At 45.2% G+C, this 20086-nt stretch overlaps 1 protein-coding gene across 1 annotated transcript in view; it reads right to left on the reverse strand.

Moving 5' to 3' along the window:
• TOC34 (translocon at the outer envelope membrane of chloroplasts 34) overlaps window positions 1-19731 on the reverse strand; it is a 39786-nt gene extending 20055 nt beyond the window's left edge. Inside the window, exons 1-4 of the mRNA XM_086793941.1 lie at window positions 19547-19731; window positions 19279-19386; window positions 18623-18747; window positions 18258-18522 (exon numbers count right to left, since the gene is read on the reverse strand). Coding sequence (XP_086650067.1) covers window positions 18258-18522; window positions 18623-18747; window positions 19279-19386; window positions 19547-19645 — 597 coding nt within the window. The 5' untranslated portion in view covers window positions 19646-19731. The remainder of the gene's footprint in view (window positions 1-18257; window positions 18523-18622; window positions 18748-19278; window positions 19387-19546) is intronic.
• Between the last annotated feature and the right edge of the window lie 355 nt (window positions 19732-20086).

Here is a 20086-nt window from a genome sequence, read left to right on the forward strand (position 1 = left end):
TACTGCTGGACAGGTAGCCGACCAGGTCTAGTACCCTACCCACCTAGTCGGCCAGGTGTAGGGAGCTGTCCCACACCTCTGCGCAGCATGCCCAGCAGCCAGGATGCTGCCCCAGAAGCATGCGCAGGCTGGACAGCATAATATAAGTGTGAAAACACTTTAATAATTAAATTCAGTCGTGGAAGCTCCCTGAAGCCAGCCGACTGCATAAAGTAGAGGGTATAAATACCCAAGACATAAATCATTTCACTCATCTCATAATTCACCAAGTGCTCCAAGCAACCAAGGGCCAGGACAGCCAAGAACATTGCTAAAGCAAAGGGGTGAAGGACTGAAGGTCAAGGGCAGGTTTTCCAGCCAAGAAAAGGTCAAGTACTTTGTATTTGTTTCAGATTTACATCATTCTAATAAAGCAAATACACCATCCGTGGTGGGGGCCCTACAGAGGGTAATTGGGACCCAATACTGTGTCCTTCTCCATCTCCCCCTTCTCTCTCTATTTTCTGCACATCGTCTTTCAGTTTGTGCGTTAATTCCGTCGCGAAAAGAGTGCTGATTTTCTGAGTTTTGAAGTACCGATCCTTCTCCGAAGCTTCCGCATATTACAGTGGTATCAGAGCTCACTTCAAGGACAAAGATTCAGCAAAGAAAACCAGAAAAATTTTTTCGCTCGTGTGGTTGGTTTTTAGACGCCGGTGGACTACCCCTTTCGGAGTGACTCCTGTCCCTCGAAGGACGGTTGGTTTTTAGCCTCCGGAAGCCTCCGGAAGTCTCCCACACAGATAGTGGATGGTCAGATTGCGTTCCGGAAAGGAATTGCATATTCCCGCTATGGCGAACTTTGGCGACGAGAGAGAACCAGAACCATGGGACCAGAGTGCACCAGGCAGCCCAGCGAGGGCACCCGGCTTGAGTGTACAAGACATGTTCCAGCAGATGATGCGAGCAATCGCAGACCAGACAACCAAGTTGGATGAGCAGAAGGCGCGGATTTTGGCTCTGGAGGAGCGTTCTCGCTCTCCAGCGTCGCGTTTTCCATCTCCTCCTCCCTCTCCTTCCGTACCCCAGATACCAGATCCTCGTCACAGGGACCCTCTCGAGGGGTCACAGCTGTCACTATTTGGGCATTCTCTGCGCTTCAGGCCTATGGACGAGTTCTGTAGGATGGACTGGCATCTTATGGTTGGGGACTTATGTCTACACCGAGAGCCAGTAGGCTGGATATATGGGTTGGGATTGTGTATCTGCGCCCAAATCCAGAGTGTGGTACCACGGACTACAAGCTAAATGAATAGGGAGACTGTTCAATGCATCCTTGCATAACATGTTTGCAAGTTAAAAATCCTGTCTTTGCATGAACTATTTGATTGCATGCAAGATTTGTTTGTGTAGTTCACATGTAGGGGACGCCCTCTTGTGAACCGTGCGAGTGAAACTGTATTCTGACCTCGTTTGTGGGCTGTAGACAGGTGGTAAGTACACCACTTTACTCTTTTATGAGTTAAAGCAATGTATTCTTTGTTTTGCAGGTCCACACTTTAATAAGTGTGTCCGCCCAAGTTATAAGTGAGATTGGGCGTCCACACTTCATTAAAGCTCGGGCGGACAAACTATAAGTAAGAATAGACTAGAATTCCCTTCCGGTCGGCTAGGCGAGTGTCCAGGCACCCTTCCCACTAAATTTGTGTGGAAAAGGGATGGTTATGGACTGGGTGGCAGTATGAGGACCTGCCACCATGCTATTACTCATTTTGAAAATTACCTCTCTCTACACTCTCTCTCTAGAAATAGGCGCCCCCCTTCAAGAGAGCCTATTTTTGTTATTCTCTCTAACTTTTTGCTTGGTGAGAGTGCTGATTTTCATTCCCTCTTGCTCCCAGCTCCAATGGAAAGCTTGAAGATTCTTCCTTTCACAGTTAAGCCTCCAGTTGCTCACCTTTTCACTCTATCTCTCTCTTCTAAATGAATATGGAGTCTCCTAACCATTCTACCGCCCCCAAATTCTGCTGAAACCCTAATTTTCAGAAACCCTAATTCTGCAGAAACCCTAATTTCAGAAACCCTAATTTTGGAGGAAACCATACCAAGCTGTGCCCCTTACTCATAGGCATCTAAAGAGCCCAAAATGCCCAATTTTGGACTCATATAACCTGCTTAAAACCCTAAAAATCAGAAACCCTAATTTCAGCCGGAAGTGGAAAACGGTCACATTCAAGCTGTAGTTCGTCCGCACGGAGGTGGAGCTCGACATTGATCGTCCAATACTTGGTAAGAGCATTTTGCAAGCAATTTTCAATTTGAGATTCGAATGCTTTGTCAATATGGTCTCCTATGTCTCGGTCCTGGCACACACATGTGTATGTGTATGGATGCCAGTGGAGCATAGCTGCGTTTGACAAGCTTCAAGGAATCAAGGAACGAAGCTACTCTCAAGTGAAGCTATGGATTCCATCGTCTACGACAAATTTGTTTGCAATGCTGTTTTCATGATCATGGATGCACTTGAACAGTTTGGCATGTGAATGCCCGTGAGGCTTGTAACAGTTTTCCTTGATAATAAAATCTATTACAAGGGGGGTCGGCCCTTTCCGGCCCTAGTGCAGTGTGCAAAAATAAAATTCAGCTTCTTACTCTATTGTGTTGCGCCATTTAAAATTGTTTAATTATGTTAATAGCTTAAGTGTTTGCCAAGATTGTGCTCAACCCCGACCGGGGGAATCTCATTGGTATCAGAGCCTAGGATCTTCCTCCTTTCTGTGTGGAAGACGGTCCTAATCTAGCTTACACTAGCTGTTAGCATTCTTAAGCATTATGGCGAGCCAAACAGGTACTTCACGGGATGTAAATCCAAGGAAGAGTACATATGTGAAGCCAAGAGGAGACAATGTGCATGATGATACTCAAATGCATGAACAATACACTGCTGAAAATGTTTTTCTTGGGTCACATGATGGTATTGCACATGCCGGACAGCCATCTTATGTTAGAAGGGAAGGAAATGCAACTCATGTATATATGGGACAGCCATCCCGAGGTAAGGAGAAGGCTATACAGAGTGATGCACATGATGCTATGCAGGCTGAAATTGCAGACCTCAAAAGGCAATTATGTATGATGCAAAAACAACTCAAGGATATGCATGAAGACTCACAGTCAAGGCATGTATCTCGTGTGTCAAAGCATTCTCCTTTTGTGAATGATGCATTGGAAAATGTTGCCATGGAATTGGGGGTTCAACCAAGAGATATGGCTGTCTCTTACCTCATGGGACAAGGTGATGTAGTTACTCAAAAGGAAGGAGGGCTTAGGTTTAAAAAGCCTCCTCTTATGAATCAACATGCAGCTGAAACATCAAAGCTTAAATCTATTGTGCGACAGGAAAGAGAAGAGGCGTCTGCTACCTCTCATCATGGCTCTACCGCACATGTTTCTCCTCCCCACAGGTCATCTATTAAAGCTCATGAAAGTCTTCTCAAGGAACCGACTCATAAATCAGCCCCTCCTCATGATGGAATTGAGCGATATGTTCCTACTAATGAAGCAAATAAGCAACCAATCGAGAGAGATGAAGAGGAAACGCATCAACATAAGAAGAAGAAGACTAAAGAGTTTACTGCAGGTGACAAAACAGTTAAGTTTGAGTATTTTCATGGAGAATATGATTCTACCAAAGCTCTATCTTTTATCTCCCAATTTGAAATTGCTTTTCATGAGGGAGAATTTTCAGAATCATCAAAACTCAGACATGTGGGCATGTACATGAAAGGCACTGCTGCTCATTGGTGGTTGGCCGAGAAGCTTTCCGGCAACACCATTTCTACATGGGCTGAATTCAAACAAAAGTTTTATGATCAATTTTTGCCTCCAAATTTTACTCAGGATATATGCAGGAAGTGGGACAGGTTGGAGCAAAAAGAAGGGCAATCCATTACCTCTTACGTCTCCAAATTTTGGGAGGTATTAATGGAAGTGTTACCCTTCATGACCGTTACTGAAGAAGAAAAGAAGAGGAAATTTGAGTCAGGATTGCAACCCATCTTCCAAAGAGGACTACAAATCTATCCAAACCAAACTCTTCGTCAACTCATAAACTCGGTCTTGGCTTCCGAAGAGCTTAATGTCAAATGGGTGCAATCTAGAATTGACCAAAGCTTGGGCAAGGGTAAGGAGAAAGCTGGTTTTAATGTGCAAAAGGGTGGACAGCCCTTTAGAAGAGATTTCAAAGCCATGCACAAAGCTGAAAATTCAGATTTGAAGGATGTAAAGCCCCCTCAAAGAGCTGAAAATGCAAAAGAAAAGAAACCGTGGCAGAAAAAGGGTGTTTATGGCTTGACTCCTCAACAAAGGGTACAATACATTCGTGAAGGCAAATGCTTTAGATGCGGTAGTAAAGATCACATCTCTCCACAATGCCCTAACAAGAATAAGAAGCCAGAAGAGCCTAAAGTGCATGTCAACATGGTATATGATGTACAGGGCAACACGGGACATGCAAACATGCATAGAATGGTATGCAAAGCATGGGGACAACTAAAAGACCAGCCAGCTTTATTCATGTTTGATGACTGCTCCACTGACAACTTCATCTCCACTGATATGGCTGCTGCCTTGGGGATTGAAGTAGGTGACATGGGACCCGAAATTCATGCATGTTCAGCTTTTCTGGAAAAAGATGTGAAGGTTACACCCCTTATTGGAAAGCTGCGAATGCATATCCAAGGATACCTCGACCACGAGAACTTTCTCGTTGCCCCTCTTAGTGGATGTGATGTATTACTGGGAAAACCTTGGCATGCACGCCTTGAGCCTACCAAGAATTACAAGACCAACAAAATCACTTTTATGTATAAAGGTATAGAGCATCATTTAGATGCAGGTGTGTCGGGTGATACTATCCCCGTTGTATCTCGTATACAAATCAATAAAGCAATGAAAAAGAGTGTTTCTTCGTACTTGGTTTTTGTACGTGATAATGTGGAACACAGTAATGTACATGTGGACACTCTTACTAAAGAGAGGCTGAAATTTTTAAGCGAATTCGGGGATTGTTTTGCTGACTCTTTACCTAATGTAATGCCTCCTTCACGGCCAGAAGATCACCGCATTGAATTAGTTCCAGGGAATTCACCTCCAAATAGGCCAGCATATCGTGTTAGTGCTTGCCAACAAGAAGAGATTATGAAACAAGTGGGTGAACTACTTGAGAAAGGCTTGGTGCGGCCTAGTTCTTCGCCATTTTGTTCACCCGTTCTTCTTGTACAAAAGAAAGACGGTTCATTCCGTATGTGTGTGGATTACAGGGCATTAAATAAGATTACCATCAAGAATCGGTTTCCCATACCGAGGATTGATGATATCTTGGACAAGCTGGATGGATCATCTTGTTTTAGTCGCATTGATCTTAAAAGCGGCTATCATCAAGTGCGAGTGATGCCACAGGATGTACATAAGACAGCATTTCGCACTTCTTTTGGTCTCTATGAGTATTTGGTTATGCCATTCGGTCTTACAAATGCCCCGGCTACTTTCAATCGCATGATGGACCGAATTTTCAGAAATCATAGAACTTTTACAGGTGTGTTCTTTGATGACATTCTTGTATTCTCCAAGAATGAGGAGGATCACAAAAAGCACTTAAGAGTGGTCTTTGAAGAACTAAGGCAGCATAAGCTTATGATCAACGCCAAAAAGAGTGAATTTTTCCTTTCAGAGATTCACTACTTGGGACACATAGTATCAAAGGATGGTGTACGAATGGATCCTGCAAAGATCCAAACCATCAAAGATTGGCCAGAACTTAAATCTATTCATGAAGTCCGAAGCTTTCTTGGTCTATGTTCATATTACAGGAGATTTATCTTTCACTTTGCAATGATTGCTTCGCCATTGCATGAACTCACCAAGAAACGTCCTATATTTAAATGGACAGAGGTTGAGATTAATGCTTTCAATAAGCTCAAAAATGCCATTATCACAGGGCCAGTCTTAATCATTCCAGACTTGCAAAAGCCATTTGTGGTAGAATGTGATGCTTGTGGCAATTGCATTGGAGCCGTCTTAAATCAAGAAGGACATGCCATTGCATTTGAAAGCAGGAGATTGCAAAATGCTGAACTTACTCTTGATGTTTATCAGAAGGAATTATTGGCCGTCATTCATGCTCTCACAGTATGGAAACATTACTTATTGGGAGCTGAATTTGTTGTCAAAACTGATCACCAAAGTTTGCGGTACTTTCTTACGCAAACTAAACTCTCTGAGAAACAAATGAGAATGGCCAATTTTCTCTCAATGTTTCATTTTCAGATTTTGCATACTCCTGGCAAGAAAAATGTGGTAGCAGATGCATTGTCCAGAAAACCATATGTGGCTGCAATTTCGGTTGCTTCCCATCAAGACTTGTCTACTATGCGAGAAATGTACCATTTGGATACTGATTTTTCAGATTTATGGGCTGATTTATTGACTGGTCATACACATGCTTCTTATGTGGTCAAAGATGGTTATATCATGAAGGATAACTGCTTATGTGTGGTTTCAAACATGAGACAAAAAGTTTTGGATGAATGTCATGCACCACCTTATGCAGGGCATAGAGGGATACTCCCTACTACTCAAATGATTGAGAGATACTTCTTTTGGCCAGGTATGAGGAAAGATATAGAAGCCTATGTACGTGCATGTGTCACCTGCCAAAAGGTAAAATTTGATAGGCAAAAGACTCCTGGTTTGCTTCAGCCTTTGCCTATTCCGGACCAGCCATGGGAAAGCATTGCAATGGATTTTATTATGGATTTACCCCGCACCCCAAATGGCAATGATGCAATATGGACAATTGTGGACAGGTTTAGTAAACAAGCACATTTTCTACCTGTCAAAAAGACCATAAAACCAGAACATATGGTCAAAATTTTTGTGTCACAGGTATTTAAACACCATGGTATGCCCAAATCAATTGTGGGAGACAGGGATCCCCGAACAACAAGCCTCTTTTGGAGAGCTCTTTTTGATAACATGGGCACAAAGCTGAATTTTTCTTCAGCTTATCATCCTCAAACGGATGGACAAAGTGAAGCTGCAAATTCAGCTGTGTTGGATTTGCTTAAATGCTATGTGACAGATCAGAAATCTTCTTGGGAAAAGTATCTACCGCTTGTAGAATTTGCATACAATAATACGGTACATGCTTCTACAGGCAAGGCCCCATTTGAGATCATTTATGGCAAAGTGGTATTGCCACCTATCTTACGCACAAAAGATGAGATATTTGCTGCTGATGACTTTGTCAGGGACCTTGATATTGCCTTTTCACAAGTTCGGACAGCCATTGCACGCTCTCAAGCAAAGCATAAGAAAGCTGCCGACAAGCATAGAAGGCAATTGGACATTAAAGAGAATGACTTGGTATTGCTAAAATTTGAGAAAGCTAGACTCAGGAAGAGGTCTGGCAAGGAGAGAGCATGCCCAAAACTCTCTACCAGGTATTATGGACCCTTCAAGGTGATCAAGAAGATCAATGATGTGGCTTTTCGACTTGCTTTACCGGATCATTGGAAGATTCATAATGCATTCCATGTGAGCCTCTTGCGCAAATATGTGGGACCGGAACCTTTGGAACCGGTTATGGAAGATCCACCAGAGGTGGAAGAGCTGGAAGAGGTATTGCAGCCAGAGCAAATTGTGTTTCATAAGGAGCGAAAGTTTGCAGGTGGCAAACTCCAAAGGCGCTACCTTGTGAAATTCAAGAACTATTCTCCTATGGATGCAAAATGGATGGATGAAACATACTTTCAGGAGTATCCGCAGCTCCTCCAAGCATATTTGGAAGCATTTCAGTTGCGGTCAACTGTTTAGAAGCAGGGGAGGATGTCACTATTTGGGCATTCTCTGCGCTTCAGGCCTATGGACGAGTTCTGTAGGATGGACTGGCATCTTATGGTTGGGGACTTATGTCTACACCGAGAGCCAGTAGGCTGGATATATGGGTTGGGATTGTGTATCTGCGCCCAAATCCAGAGTGTGGTACCACGGACTACAAGCTAAATGAATAGGGAGACTGTTCAATGCATCCTTGCATAACATGTTTGCAAGTTAAAAATCCTGTCTTTGCATGAACTATTTGATTGCATGCAAGATTTGTTTGTGTAGTTCACATGTAGGGGACGCCCTCTTGTGAACCGTGCGAGTGAAACTGTATTCTGACCTCGTTTGTGGGCTGTAGACAGGTGGTAAGTACACCACTTTACTCTTTTATGAGTTAAAGCAATGTATTCTTTGTTTTGCAGGTCCACACTTTAATAAGTGTGTCCGCCCAAGTTATAAGTGAGATTGGGCGTCCACACTTCATTAAAGCTCGGGCGGACAAACTATAAGTAAGAATAGACTAGAATTCCCTTCCGGTCGGCTAGGCGAGTGTCCAGGCACCCTTCCCACTAAATTTGTGTGGAAAAGGGATGGTTATGGACTGGGTGGCAGTATGAGGACCTGCCACCATGCTATTACTCATTTTGAAAATTACCTCTCTCTACACTCTCTCTCTAGAAATAGGCGCCCCCCTTCAAGAGAGCCTATTTTTGTTATTCTCTCTAACTTTTTGCTTGGTGAGAGTGCTGATTTTCATTCCCTCTTGCTCCCAGCTCCAATGGAAAGCTTGAAGATTCTTCCTTTCACAGTTAAGCCTCCAGTTGCTCACCTTTTCACTCTATCTCTCTCTTCTAAATGAATATGGAGTCTCCTAACCATTCTACCGCCCCCAAATTCTGCTGAAACCCTAATTTTCAGAAACCCTAATTCTGCAGAAACCCTAATTTCAGAAACCCTAATTTTGGAGGAAACCATACCAAGCTGTGCCCCTTACTCATAGGCATCTAAAGAGCCCAAAATGCCCAATTTTGGACTCATATAACCTGCTTAAAACCCTAAAAATCAGAAACCCTAATTTCAGCCGGAAGTGGAAAACGGTCACATTCAAGCTGTAGTTCGTCCGCACGGAGGTGGAGCTCGACATTGATCGTCCAATACTTGGTAAGAGCATTTTGCAAGCAATTTTCAATTTGAGATTCGAATGCTTTGTCAATATGGTCTCCTATGTCTCGGTCCTGGCACACACATGTGTATGTGTATGGATGCCAGTGGAGCATAGCTGCGTTTGACAAGCTTCAAGGAATCAAGGAACGAAGCTACTCTCAAGTGAAGCTATGGATTCCATCGTCTACGACAAATTTGTTTGCAATGCTGTTTTCATGATCATGGATGCACTTGAACAGTTTGGCATGTGAATGCCCGTGAGGCTTGTAACAGTTTTCCTTGATAATAAAATCTATTACAAGGGGGGTCGGCCCTTTCCGGCCCTAGTGCAGTGTGCAAAAATAAAATTCAGCTTCTTACTCTATTGTGTTGCGCCATTTAAAATTGTTTAATTATGTTAATAGCTTAAGTGTTTGCCAAGATTGTGCTCAACCCCGACCGGGGGAATCTCAACAGCCGCAGCCAAGCTCCTTGCTTGAGATGCAGATGCGTGCATTGGAGATTCGACAACGAGAAGACGAAGCCATGCGACGAGTGGAACACGAGCGTTACCTCCGAGCTTTGGACGCCAGATTGACACCGGCGGCGCCCTCCAATCATTTTCCCGAGAAAATGAACTTCAGTAAGTATAATGGTAAACTCGATCCCACTACTCTGTATTCATGGTTACATCAATTTGAAGCTTACTTTGCCGCAGTTAGGAAATCAGATATTGACAAAGTGATCTTAGCCAGTTGGTACTTGGAGGGTGAGGCCATTCCTTGGTGGACTCAGTGGGCTCATGCCCACACCAGATTAGGTATGGCAGCTTATGGGTGGGACGAGTTCGTCCGTGACCTTAAGCAGCGGTTTTTACCGCCCCACTACCTTGAGCGACTCGAAGACGAGTTCAGGGGTGCGCGTCAGAATGCGCAACCAGTCCTTCAGTTTGCCAATAGAATTTCGACCTTGTGTCTACAATTAGGCTTATCTGATGCGGACAAGAAAGGGCAGTTTTTGTATGGCCTGGACACGCAAATCCAATGGGAGGTGCGTATGTTTAGGCCAGCCACCTTTGAGGACGCACTCTCGCTTGCGCAGAGTGCAGAAATGAAACACAATGGTGGCAAGCCCAAGACTTCCCAGCCGGCTTCTCCCAAGGCTAACACCTCGCGGGGGGCAAAAGCCAGAACCAGACGGGGTCTTCCCCAGGACAGAACCCAGGAGCCTCTGGCTCCAAGAACTCGAACAATGCGTCTAAGCTTACTCCACACCAAAAAGCGGAGGCAGGCAAGACAGGTGGCAAGTTGAGTGCTGAGGAGCTTTCTCAGTACAGGAAGGAGGGTAGATGTTACTTTTGTCACACAAAAGGACATACTTCTCGGGATTGTCCGAAGAAGCCTCCAAAGGCCGCCGCCGCCTCCACAGCTTCGGTGGTGAGCACAGCTCCCACACAGACCCCAGTGGCTACCCCTAGTTCTTCAACCCCCAGTGCTTCAGTTGGAGCAATTATTAGCCGGGAGCTCGAAGATAAGCAGAAGGGCGCCCATGACCAGGAGTATGAGCGCAACGAATTGCTCAAGTCCTTTGGCTACATAGGTGGCCAGAGAGTCGTTGTCTTGTTTGACAGCGGCAGCACGGAGGATGTGATCACGGAAGAGGCCGCTAGGCGTGCCCGTTTCGAGCTAACTCCGGTGGACAAACAAGTTGAGGGTTTTAGCACAAGTATGACAACGAGCGTCAAGTATGAAGCTCTAGGTGCTAAGTTAGTCATTCAGGGCATAGAGTTTGTGCGTGACTTTATGGTTGCCCCTCTTGTAGGAGCAGACATAATTTTGGGTATCCAGTGGTTTCACAAGTTTCTCCCAGATGTCAAGTGGGACAAGCACACGTTCCAGATCGATCGGAATGTGTCAAACACCCCTGTGACCATTAAGTGTGAGCCAGGTATTCCAAACTTTCCGCTCATAAGCCACTCGCAGGCTAAGCGAGCAGTCAGGAAAGGCGCACAGTGTGCGATGATTTACATCCAGACAGCCCAGACGGTGGCCAGTGCTTCCGAGAAGTACTCGGTTCTCCATGAAAAGTTCCAGAAGATTTTTCTTCGGGACAGTCTCCCTCCCCAGCTTCCCCCGTCCAGACCGAAGGATCACAAGATTGACCTCCTCCCAGGCTCGGAACCCCCGAGCAAGTTTCCGTATCGCCTGTCTAAGGCAATGGAATTGGAGTTGGACCGCCAACTCCAAGAATTGTTGCAAGCTGGCTTCATCCGCCCCAGCGTGTCGCCATTTGCAGCACCGATCTTATTTGTCAAGAAGAAAGATGGGTCTTCTCGGTTGTGTGTCGATTATCGTGCACTCAACAAGCTGACTATCAAGAGCAGATTCCCGATGCCTCGAATTGACTATATTCTCGAGAGGCTGAATGGAGCTAAGGTGTTCTCTAAATTGGATTTAAAGAGTGGGTACCACCAAGTTCGGATTGTTGAGGGGGACATCCCCAAGACAGCTTTCCGTACAGAACGGGCCCACTATGAATTTGTGGTCATGCCATTTGGTTTGACGAACGCCCCAGCTACATTTAACCGCATGATGATGCGTATTTTCCGGGAGTTGATTGGAGTGTGTGTGTTCATATTTGTGGACGACATACTCATATTTTCAGCTACAGTTGAGCAGCATGACATTGATGTGGAGAAAGTCCTTAAGTTGCTGGAAAGCAACGAGCTCTATGTCAATGAAAAGAAGTCAGAATTTTATCTGTTCTAGGTACATTACTTGGGATATATAATCAGTGCTGAAGGCATTCGACTTGATCCGGCTAAAGTGGCCGAGATTGTTAACTGGGAAGTACCTCAGACCGCTTATGACATTAGATCATTTGTGGGTATATGCCAGGCATATTCCACCCACATTGACAAGTTTTCTGATCTCTCGGCAGACCTCACCGATCTGCTAAAGGGAGTGAAAACAAGGAGGCAAAAGATTCGAATGACTCCACGAGCGTTGGAGGCATTCCAGAACCTCAAGGTGGCTTTGTCTGAAGCGCCTTGTTTAGCCCTTGCCTCATGGGACGAACCATTTCAGGTGATCACCGATGCGAGTAACATCGCAATTGGAGATGTATTACAACAGAATGGTCATCCGGTAGCTTACATGTCTCGTAAGTTACTGCCCGCCGAAAAGAACTACTCAGTCTATGATCGTGAACTCCTAGCAGTTATTCAGGCCTTGAAACATTGGAAACATTTCCTGTATGGCCGTGACTTCGAGTTCCGCACTGATCATCAGGCATTGCGCTGGATTCAGACGATGCCAAGTGCACAGTGGAGTGATCGACAACACCGCTGGAGTCGGATATTCCAGCAGTTTGGTGGCATGATTGAGTACCTTCCAGGAAAGGCCAATCCAGTGGCCGATGCTTTGAGCAGGAAGGGACAAATATCTGCGATTCAGACCACTAGACTTGACCTTGTTGGTACAGGACTAGAAGACATGAAGCACACGTACGCGGATTCCGAGGAATTCGGTACTCAGTGGGAACAGGCATTGGATGCCACAGGACCATGCCATTTTCTGATACGCGATGGTTGGCTTTACTACAAAGGCCGACTGTGTGTCATGAAATCATTCCGGGCAGCTCTTCTCCATGATGCCCATGACGCCATTACAGGTGGTCATAGGGGCATGAATTCGACTCTGGAGAAATTAGAACGGCAATACTATTGGCCAAAGATGAGGCGTGATGTGTTTACATATGTACAACGCTGTGACATTTGTCAAAAGGTGAAAGCTCCTCGTGGAAAGAAGATAGGGTTGTTACAGCCTTTGCCAATTCCTGAGGGTCCTTTCCAAGACATTTCGATGGACTTTGTCACAAATCTGTCTCCCAGTCCGAGTAAGCGTAATACACAGTGTTTGACTATTGTTGACAGGTTCAGCAAATTTGTTATGCTTATTCCTTGCAGGGCCAATGTGACCGCCGAGGATGTTGCCCAGCTATTCATTCGGCATTGGTACCCGATTGGTGGGATTCCTAGGACCATAGTGTCAGACCGAGATGCCAAGTTTACCAGTCATTTTTGGAGGGCATTGTTTGATAATTTTGGTACTAAGTTGAATTTTTCCAGTGCATTTCACCCACAGATAGATGGCCAGACAGAGATATACAACCAGTTGGCCTTTGATGTGCTGAAGTGTTATGTCCACGATCAGCAAGGTAAGTGGGAATCGTTTTTGCCTTTAGTTCAAGCTGTTTTGAATGACTCTTTTTCTTCAGCTATTGGCAGGACTCCATATGAGGCAGCGTTTGGAAGGCCGTTCCAGTCGTTGTTAACCAGGACTTCGTCTTCCGTACCGGAGGCGAACAGAGTGACGGAGTCTTACCAGGAGATCCTAGAGTCCGTCAAAGACAGATTGGCTAAAGTGCAAGAGGCCTACACTCGACAGGCCAATAAAGACCGAAGGGACATGAAGTTTTCGGAAGGGAATTGGGTGTATCTTCGGATTATGAAGCAAGGACTGAAGCAGGTGGGCAAGCGATGCCCAAAGTTGTCTTTCAGGAGCTTCGAACCATTTCCCATCCGGAAAAAGATTAATGAGGTGTCTATGCAGTTAAAGCTACCTCCGAGTTGGACTATGCACGATGTATTTCATGTCAATTGGTTAAAGCCATATGCAGGTCCACCCCCTTCAAAGGTCAAAGACGAAGCGGAACCAGACATCATTGATGAAGCAGAAGTAATGGTTCCAGAACAGATCCTTCTGCACCGTTTCAAGCATGGCTCAGGCCGAAGACTACGACAGTTTCTCACGAAGTTTCAGGACCGAGAACTCATGAAGCGGTATGGCTCGACAAGGAATTTTTCGAAGACTATCCGGCATTATTGACGGATTATTTGGAGGCTATGCAGCTTCCGTCAAGTTAAGCAGAAGGGGATGTCACGTGCATCCCGCACTTGGATGCCACGTAGACATTTTTGTACAATAGGTGCAGGACCTGGGATGGTGAACTGGTCCCATGTGAGCCCAGTCCGGGACGAGTCAGCCAGGGATCCATCTCAGTTGTCCGAGGTCAAGTGTGCATTGTCCTGCACATGTGTCCAAGGTCAGGTGTGCACTGTCCTGCACATGAAGCAGTGCCAGTCCGCGCTGTGAGTCTCCCTCTGGAATAATGTCAGATGTGCTGTGTATCTGGTTTGCAACTGGATGCCAAACATCTGTAGGCATGTAGGTTTGCATGTAGAGATGGGGCCAGCCCATAGGGCTACCCCAGTGCAAGGATTTGCATTTTGCATTCTTAGTCTGGGCATGGGGGAGGTGTAGAACCACCCCCAAGGGGCCAGGAGGGCCCAAGATTTGCCCACCAGCCAAGGCATGGGCTGGAGGGGCTGTCGGCCAGCTGTACTACTGCTGGACAGGTAGCCGACCAGGTCTAGTACCCTACCCACCTAGTCGGCCAGGTGTAGGGAGCTGTCCCACACCTCTGCGCAGCATGCCCAGCAGCCAGGATGCTGCCCCAGAAGCATGCGCAGGCTGGACAGCATAATATAAGTGTGAAAACACTTTAATAATTAAATTCAGTCGTGGAAGCTCCCTGAAGCCAGCCGACTGCATAAAGTAGAGGGTATAAATACCCAAGACATAAATCATTTCACTCATCTCATAATTCACCAAGTGCTCCAAGCAACCAAGGGCCAGGACAGCCAAGAACATTGCTAAAGCAAAGGGGTGAAGGACTGAAGGTCAAGGGCAGGTTTTCCAGCCAAGAAAAGGTCAAGTACTTTGTATTTGTTTCAGATTTACATCATTCTAATAAAGCAAATACACCATCCGTGGTGGGGGCCCTACAGAGGGTAATTGGGACCCAATACTGTGTCCTTCTCCATCTCCCCCTTCTCTCTCTATTTTCTGCACATCGTCTTTCAGTTTGTGCGTTAATTCCGTCGCGAAAAGAGTGCTGATTTTCTGAGTTTTGAAGTACCGATCCTTCTCCGAAGCTTCCGCATATTACACTCACCCGCAGGCTCACCACCTCTTCTGACAGCAAGGGTGTCATCAAAATTCTTGGCATAGCGGTAGATGTCGTCCAAAGAATGAATACGGTTCCATAGAACCTTATTCTGATAATCTGGAGGTAGTCCGAATAAATAAAGCATATACACCACACATGAGGCTCCTCAAGGACCTTACAACGGTTCACCAAGTCTTTGAACTCCTGGGAATAGTTGTCCAGGCTCTTCTTTCCCATCTCCAATTTGAGCGACTTACGAAAGTTTTCAATTTTGTTGATGGAGACAAACTGTTGCTTAAACACTTGCTAAAAATCAGCCCATGTTGTCGGCTTTTCACAAAGGTCCTTCCACCACGCAAACGCCTTATGTTGAAGTAGAATTTGAATCTGACTAATACGTTGGGCATCAGTGTATCTGTATAGATCAAAAAAAGGCAGTCCACTTCGCAAGCCAGCTATCCAGGTAAAGCTCCTCGCACTCTTTCTTCTCACTGGAAAACGATTCCGGATGAAAAGGCACTTGCAGAGGAGGAGGATTACTAGCTGAAGCTTGGGGAGCCTGGGAGCGTAGCTCCGTGAGTTGTCGTTGTAGATCAAGCACAGTGGCATACAAAGTATCCACTCGTGGAGATGTAGGAGGTTGAGGAATAGGAGAAGGTTGTGTCGAAGGTAGAGGAGGATGTACATACCCCATATATTGAGAAGACGGAGTAGCAACCTGTTAAAAAGCATGTAAAAATTTGGGATCCACGCCTGTTTGTAAAGCGGGTATGGGTTGTTTCACATACTGAGGGAACACTTGTAGTATACCAGGTTGAACTGTATCATCACCCTACGTAGGAGCAATAGATACTGTAGTTACCCAAAGTTGAGTTGTTGCAGGAGAGGCTAACAAAGGTCCAGACACCTCCACAGATGAAACCAAGGTATCCATGTATTCAGCCGTTCGAGATCCCTCCATGATGCATTGGGCGAACCTTCCATGCATCAATAATATATCTAGTCCTTATTTCTAAGCTAAATATGACCTTTATTCCTTAGTCATGGACCAGTCTAGCTTCCTACATGTAGGATCACCCTCGAATCACATCATATGATCTCGGCTATTTGTGGTAATTCATCAACACACAAAGGTAGATTCATAAATTTATCTAAATATTTTGGTTTTTAATCTCTTAAGATACCAAGAGGCTTATTAGTCATGATTCCACAGCTACCTCCACAACAAAAATTAGTTTCCTCTATGGGTTGCTTTCCCAGAGTTTCCAGTAGCGTTTAGAGACAATGCTAGCATCCACACCGCTATCTAATAGTTGTAACTCCAGGTGACTCCTCTCACCAGCGACCACCCAACCTTTGTCTTTTTTTTTTTAGACCCACCAGCCAGGCCTTCACTTCTACCTTCGCTCAGACGAGGGGTCTTCTCACCCTTCACTGCTATGCGCCCTCCTCACTGCCGGCTTCTTTGACGCCAGATAGCTGCTCCTCTGCTTGCGCCAGTCTGCTGCAGCACTCCAGTGCAACTGCACGTCAACTATGTGGCTGCCTTACTCCGTCTGTCCCCACTTATCACCAGTCCCACGCACCTGCAGCTTTACCTCCATGCATCAGAGCTTCCCAACGGCCCTTCTTAGGTTACCTACACAGCAGCCACCTACCCGCTCTTTTATCTCCACGAGGCAGCCATTTTTTTTCCAGGCAGCGCTCCACACTAGTCAACCTCCCTAGGCGGCGTCTCCACGTTTACCAATTCCCTCCTTGCACACGGCAGTTATTCCTCCACGCATCAGAGCGTCCAGCAGCCCTTCTTCTAACATTAAGGCCAGAAAAAGTACTTGTAAAGAAAGTAAAGGTTTGAGGTGGTGGTGTAAACTTTTGTAAACCGGCAAGGGCAGAAGTGATGCACAAGAAGGAAACCAAGCGCAGGCCGTTCAGGGTGTCAAAAAGCACAAATTCTGGTCGACTACAGAATTCTGTGCGCTTAAATGACCAATCACCCCCAAAAAAGCACACTTGAATCCAAAACTAGCATCTCAGATGTGCACTCACCAGAAAAGCTCAAAATCGACCTGTTTTTTTTTTTGGCAAAAAGCACCACATGTGCTTTTTTACACACACCACGCACCTACCAGCCATATATAGAGCACTCGGCCCTGCTGATATGCGCCAACATTCTGGCCATCCAGCCCAGATATGGGGTGTCCCCCTTCACACCCGGGCATGCCCACACATGAGTACCACGACCACACATGGGTAGTCACACAGGACAGCTTGAATCGGCTCACAGCGCTCACAGCAATGCTTTTCCCCTCTCTCTCTGCTCTTTATCAAATTTGGGAGCATATTGCTCCATGTACAAGCTTGCCAGGCCAAAGCTGCAGTTTCAAGGAAGTTAGGAACCAGTATCTCTAATTATTGGTGACCACTAGCTGTTGAGGCCTCCTGATTGAATCCCTTAGCCTATCCCCTATCCTATGCTTAGAGCTTAAGTCTTCTTGTCAATATATTTGGATTTTACTAGGCTCACATCAATCGGCAAATTATACGGCCCACTGTTTAGATCTAGGACAATAGACTGAATTTCTCACTCTTGCAAATGAGTAACCAAAAATCTGATACCACTGTAGAAAGCAACATCTCAAGTAATCTAACTATCAACTCAATCCCACCACATATAAAAATTCAGATTCACAACAGAGACATGCAAATAGTGTAAATAGTATGCGTGCTATACACAACACTAGGAACCAAAGCCCAACTAGCCCCCAAACTCACAATATCTCTGCAAGAACCATGACAAGCAGGGACTCTGCATAAGTACCAATTCTTAAATAGCTGATTAAAACAACACACAAAGGTAGCCACGAGCTTTTTTCATCCACGTGAGTTCAATCCAACAACGAAATCCAAAACAATCAAGTAATACACATGAGTTAATGTGTTTATGAGAAAAGCATCGCTGAGACAAGGCCTTTCTATTAATGTTACGTACATTTGAGGATTCCTATGCTCCATCTTAAATTATACAATGCCACCTCTGACCCAAACTCAAATGTGATTAGAATTATCTGGATTGAAATCTGTATATTATTTCACATGCATGATAATCAAATATCACATGTGACATGTTACATGAGGCATATCATATGACACGTCAGACACATAGTCAACTCACTTGGTACGAATCCAATAGTGGGTAAGAATTAATACCAAAAAGACGCAATGCACAGAGGAACTACCTGTGGATCTCCCTTCTTGAACCCAACCTCTTTATGAATTGTTTCTAATAACGCAGCTGATCTTCTTGCGACGAAGTCATCATAACTGATCCCATCAGGTGGAGAAAGCTGCGCATGTGTGAGGGCAACAACACCAATTTTCCAGATTTGTGGCCCAAAGCTTCTTGCAATCGCCCTAATCACTTGTCTATCCAAATTATCTACTCGATAGCCATCAAGTCTGTCGACGTAAACCATGACATCGATCGTCTTGTTCAACAAAGACCTGCTCAACAGAACTCAAAATTTGCAGGCTTAACAGCAGAGATTGTATTGCATGTCAGCTTATTGTTGAATATGACTAGAAAAGCATCCAGCTCATTTACCTTCTTATAGTATCCAGTGCATGATCATTGACAAACAATCCTTCCACCAAGCCTGGGGTATCAATGATGTTCAAGGTAAAGCCTGCTCGCACGCGGGAGCACATCAGCGTTCTCATTGTCTCCGACTGTCACACCAAAAGACCGCACATAAAAACAGTGTTTTAAAGACCACACAAAATAGGTTCTCCTCCTTTTTTCAGTGACAAAATAAATCTTCTTTAGACCCCAGCCCTGTATGGTTTAAAGCCTCTTTAAACCTTTGCCTTGTTTTATGGCTCTCTTTAAAAATTTGCCTAGCCATGTTTTATAAGCATCTTCTAGACCCCTAGCCATGTCTCAAAAACATCCTCTGAATCCTAGCCATGTCTCATTTAACCCTAGCCATAAGCACCCTTTCAACCCTAGCCATATCTAAACGACCCTAACCCTGTCGCATAACCATTCTTTGCAACTCTCCCTAGCCATGTCTCATAAACATTCTTCAGACCCTAGTACTGTCTCATGTAGGTCAATAAAGCCCTGGACCTAAATTACTGCCTCTGTGTGATATAAGCCTTGTCTACAACAAAGGAAAAAACCTCATATTCCACCTTCAATGTTAGCCAATGAAACCTAAAACCTGTGTAGCATGATGGCAACATGTCATGAATAGATACCTGGAAAGCACTGACAACAGCAACCCTTTCTCCGACAAGAGAGTTAACGGTGGAGCTCTTGCCGACTCCGCCTTTCCCCAGAACCAGGACCGTGAGGGATTTGACATCCTGCGCAAAACGGTACGATTGGGGTTTCTTCATAGGCAAAAACAGTGAGGATGAAGAAACAAAAATCATGTTTCATTATTCACCACAGGATAGAAAACTAGGGCTTCTGCAGTACAGAGAAAGAAAACAGTTCGTGTGGCCATGGAAAATTAGGCTTTACCTCGTTCCTCAGCTTCCCGAGCAATGTGTGCAATGCGTTTTGCGTGGCGACGGGAAACTGCTGCAATCCCGTCCACTCCCGGGGCTGGCTCGACGCCATTGCTACAGAAAAAGAGAGGAGAACTCAGAGTGGAAGCCAAAACACACGTCTCTCAATCCTTAGAAGTAGGCGATTTCACACTGAGAGAGAGATGCGACCGCAGGTCAGTGTGGACAGGCTGGGGATTGAATCTCTTTGTTAGCGGTGCCTTTGTTGAAAATTAGACAGACTATAGCATCGACCAATCATGCATTTTGTTTTGTGATTTTGACATATTTGAAAGTTTTTGCTCCCTCTACAAGTGGCAACATATTCATGAGATCAACAGTTTAGTGGTCACGTTGCTTTTCCTACAAAATCTACATTGTCCACCTTCATTATCCACCTTGTCCACCTTCATAACATGTATGTTTGACTACTTGTCCACCTTCATTATCCACCTTGTCCCCTACCCTCTATCATAACATGTATGTTTGACTACACCTCTCGATCCTACCATTG

This window comes from Cibotium barometz, chromosome 60 (genome assembly GCF_041138505.1).
Source record: "Cibotium barometz isolate CiBa-2024 chromosome 60, ASM4113850v1, whole genome shotgun sequence".
Lineage (NCBI taxonomy): Eukaryota > Viridiplantae > Streptophyta > Polypodiopsida > Cyatheales > Cibotiaceae > Cibotium > Cibotium barometz.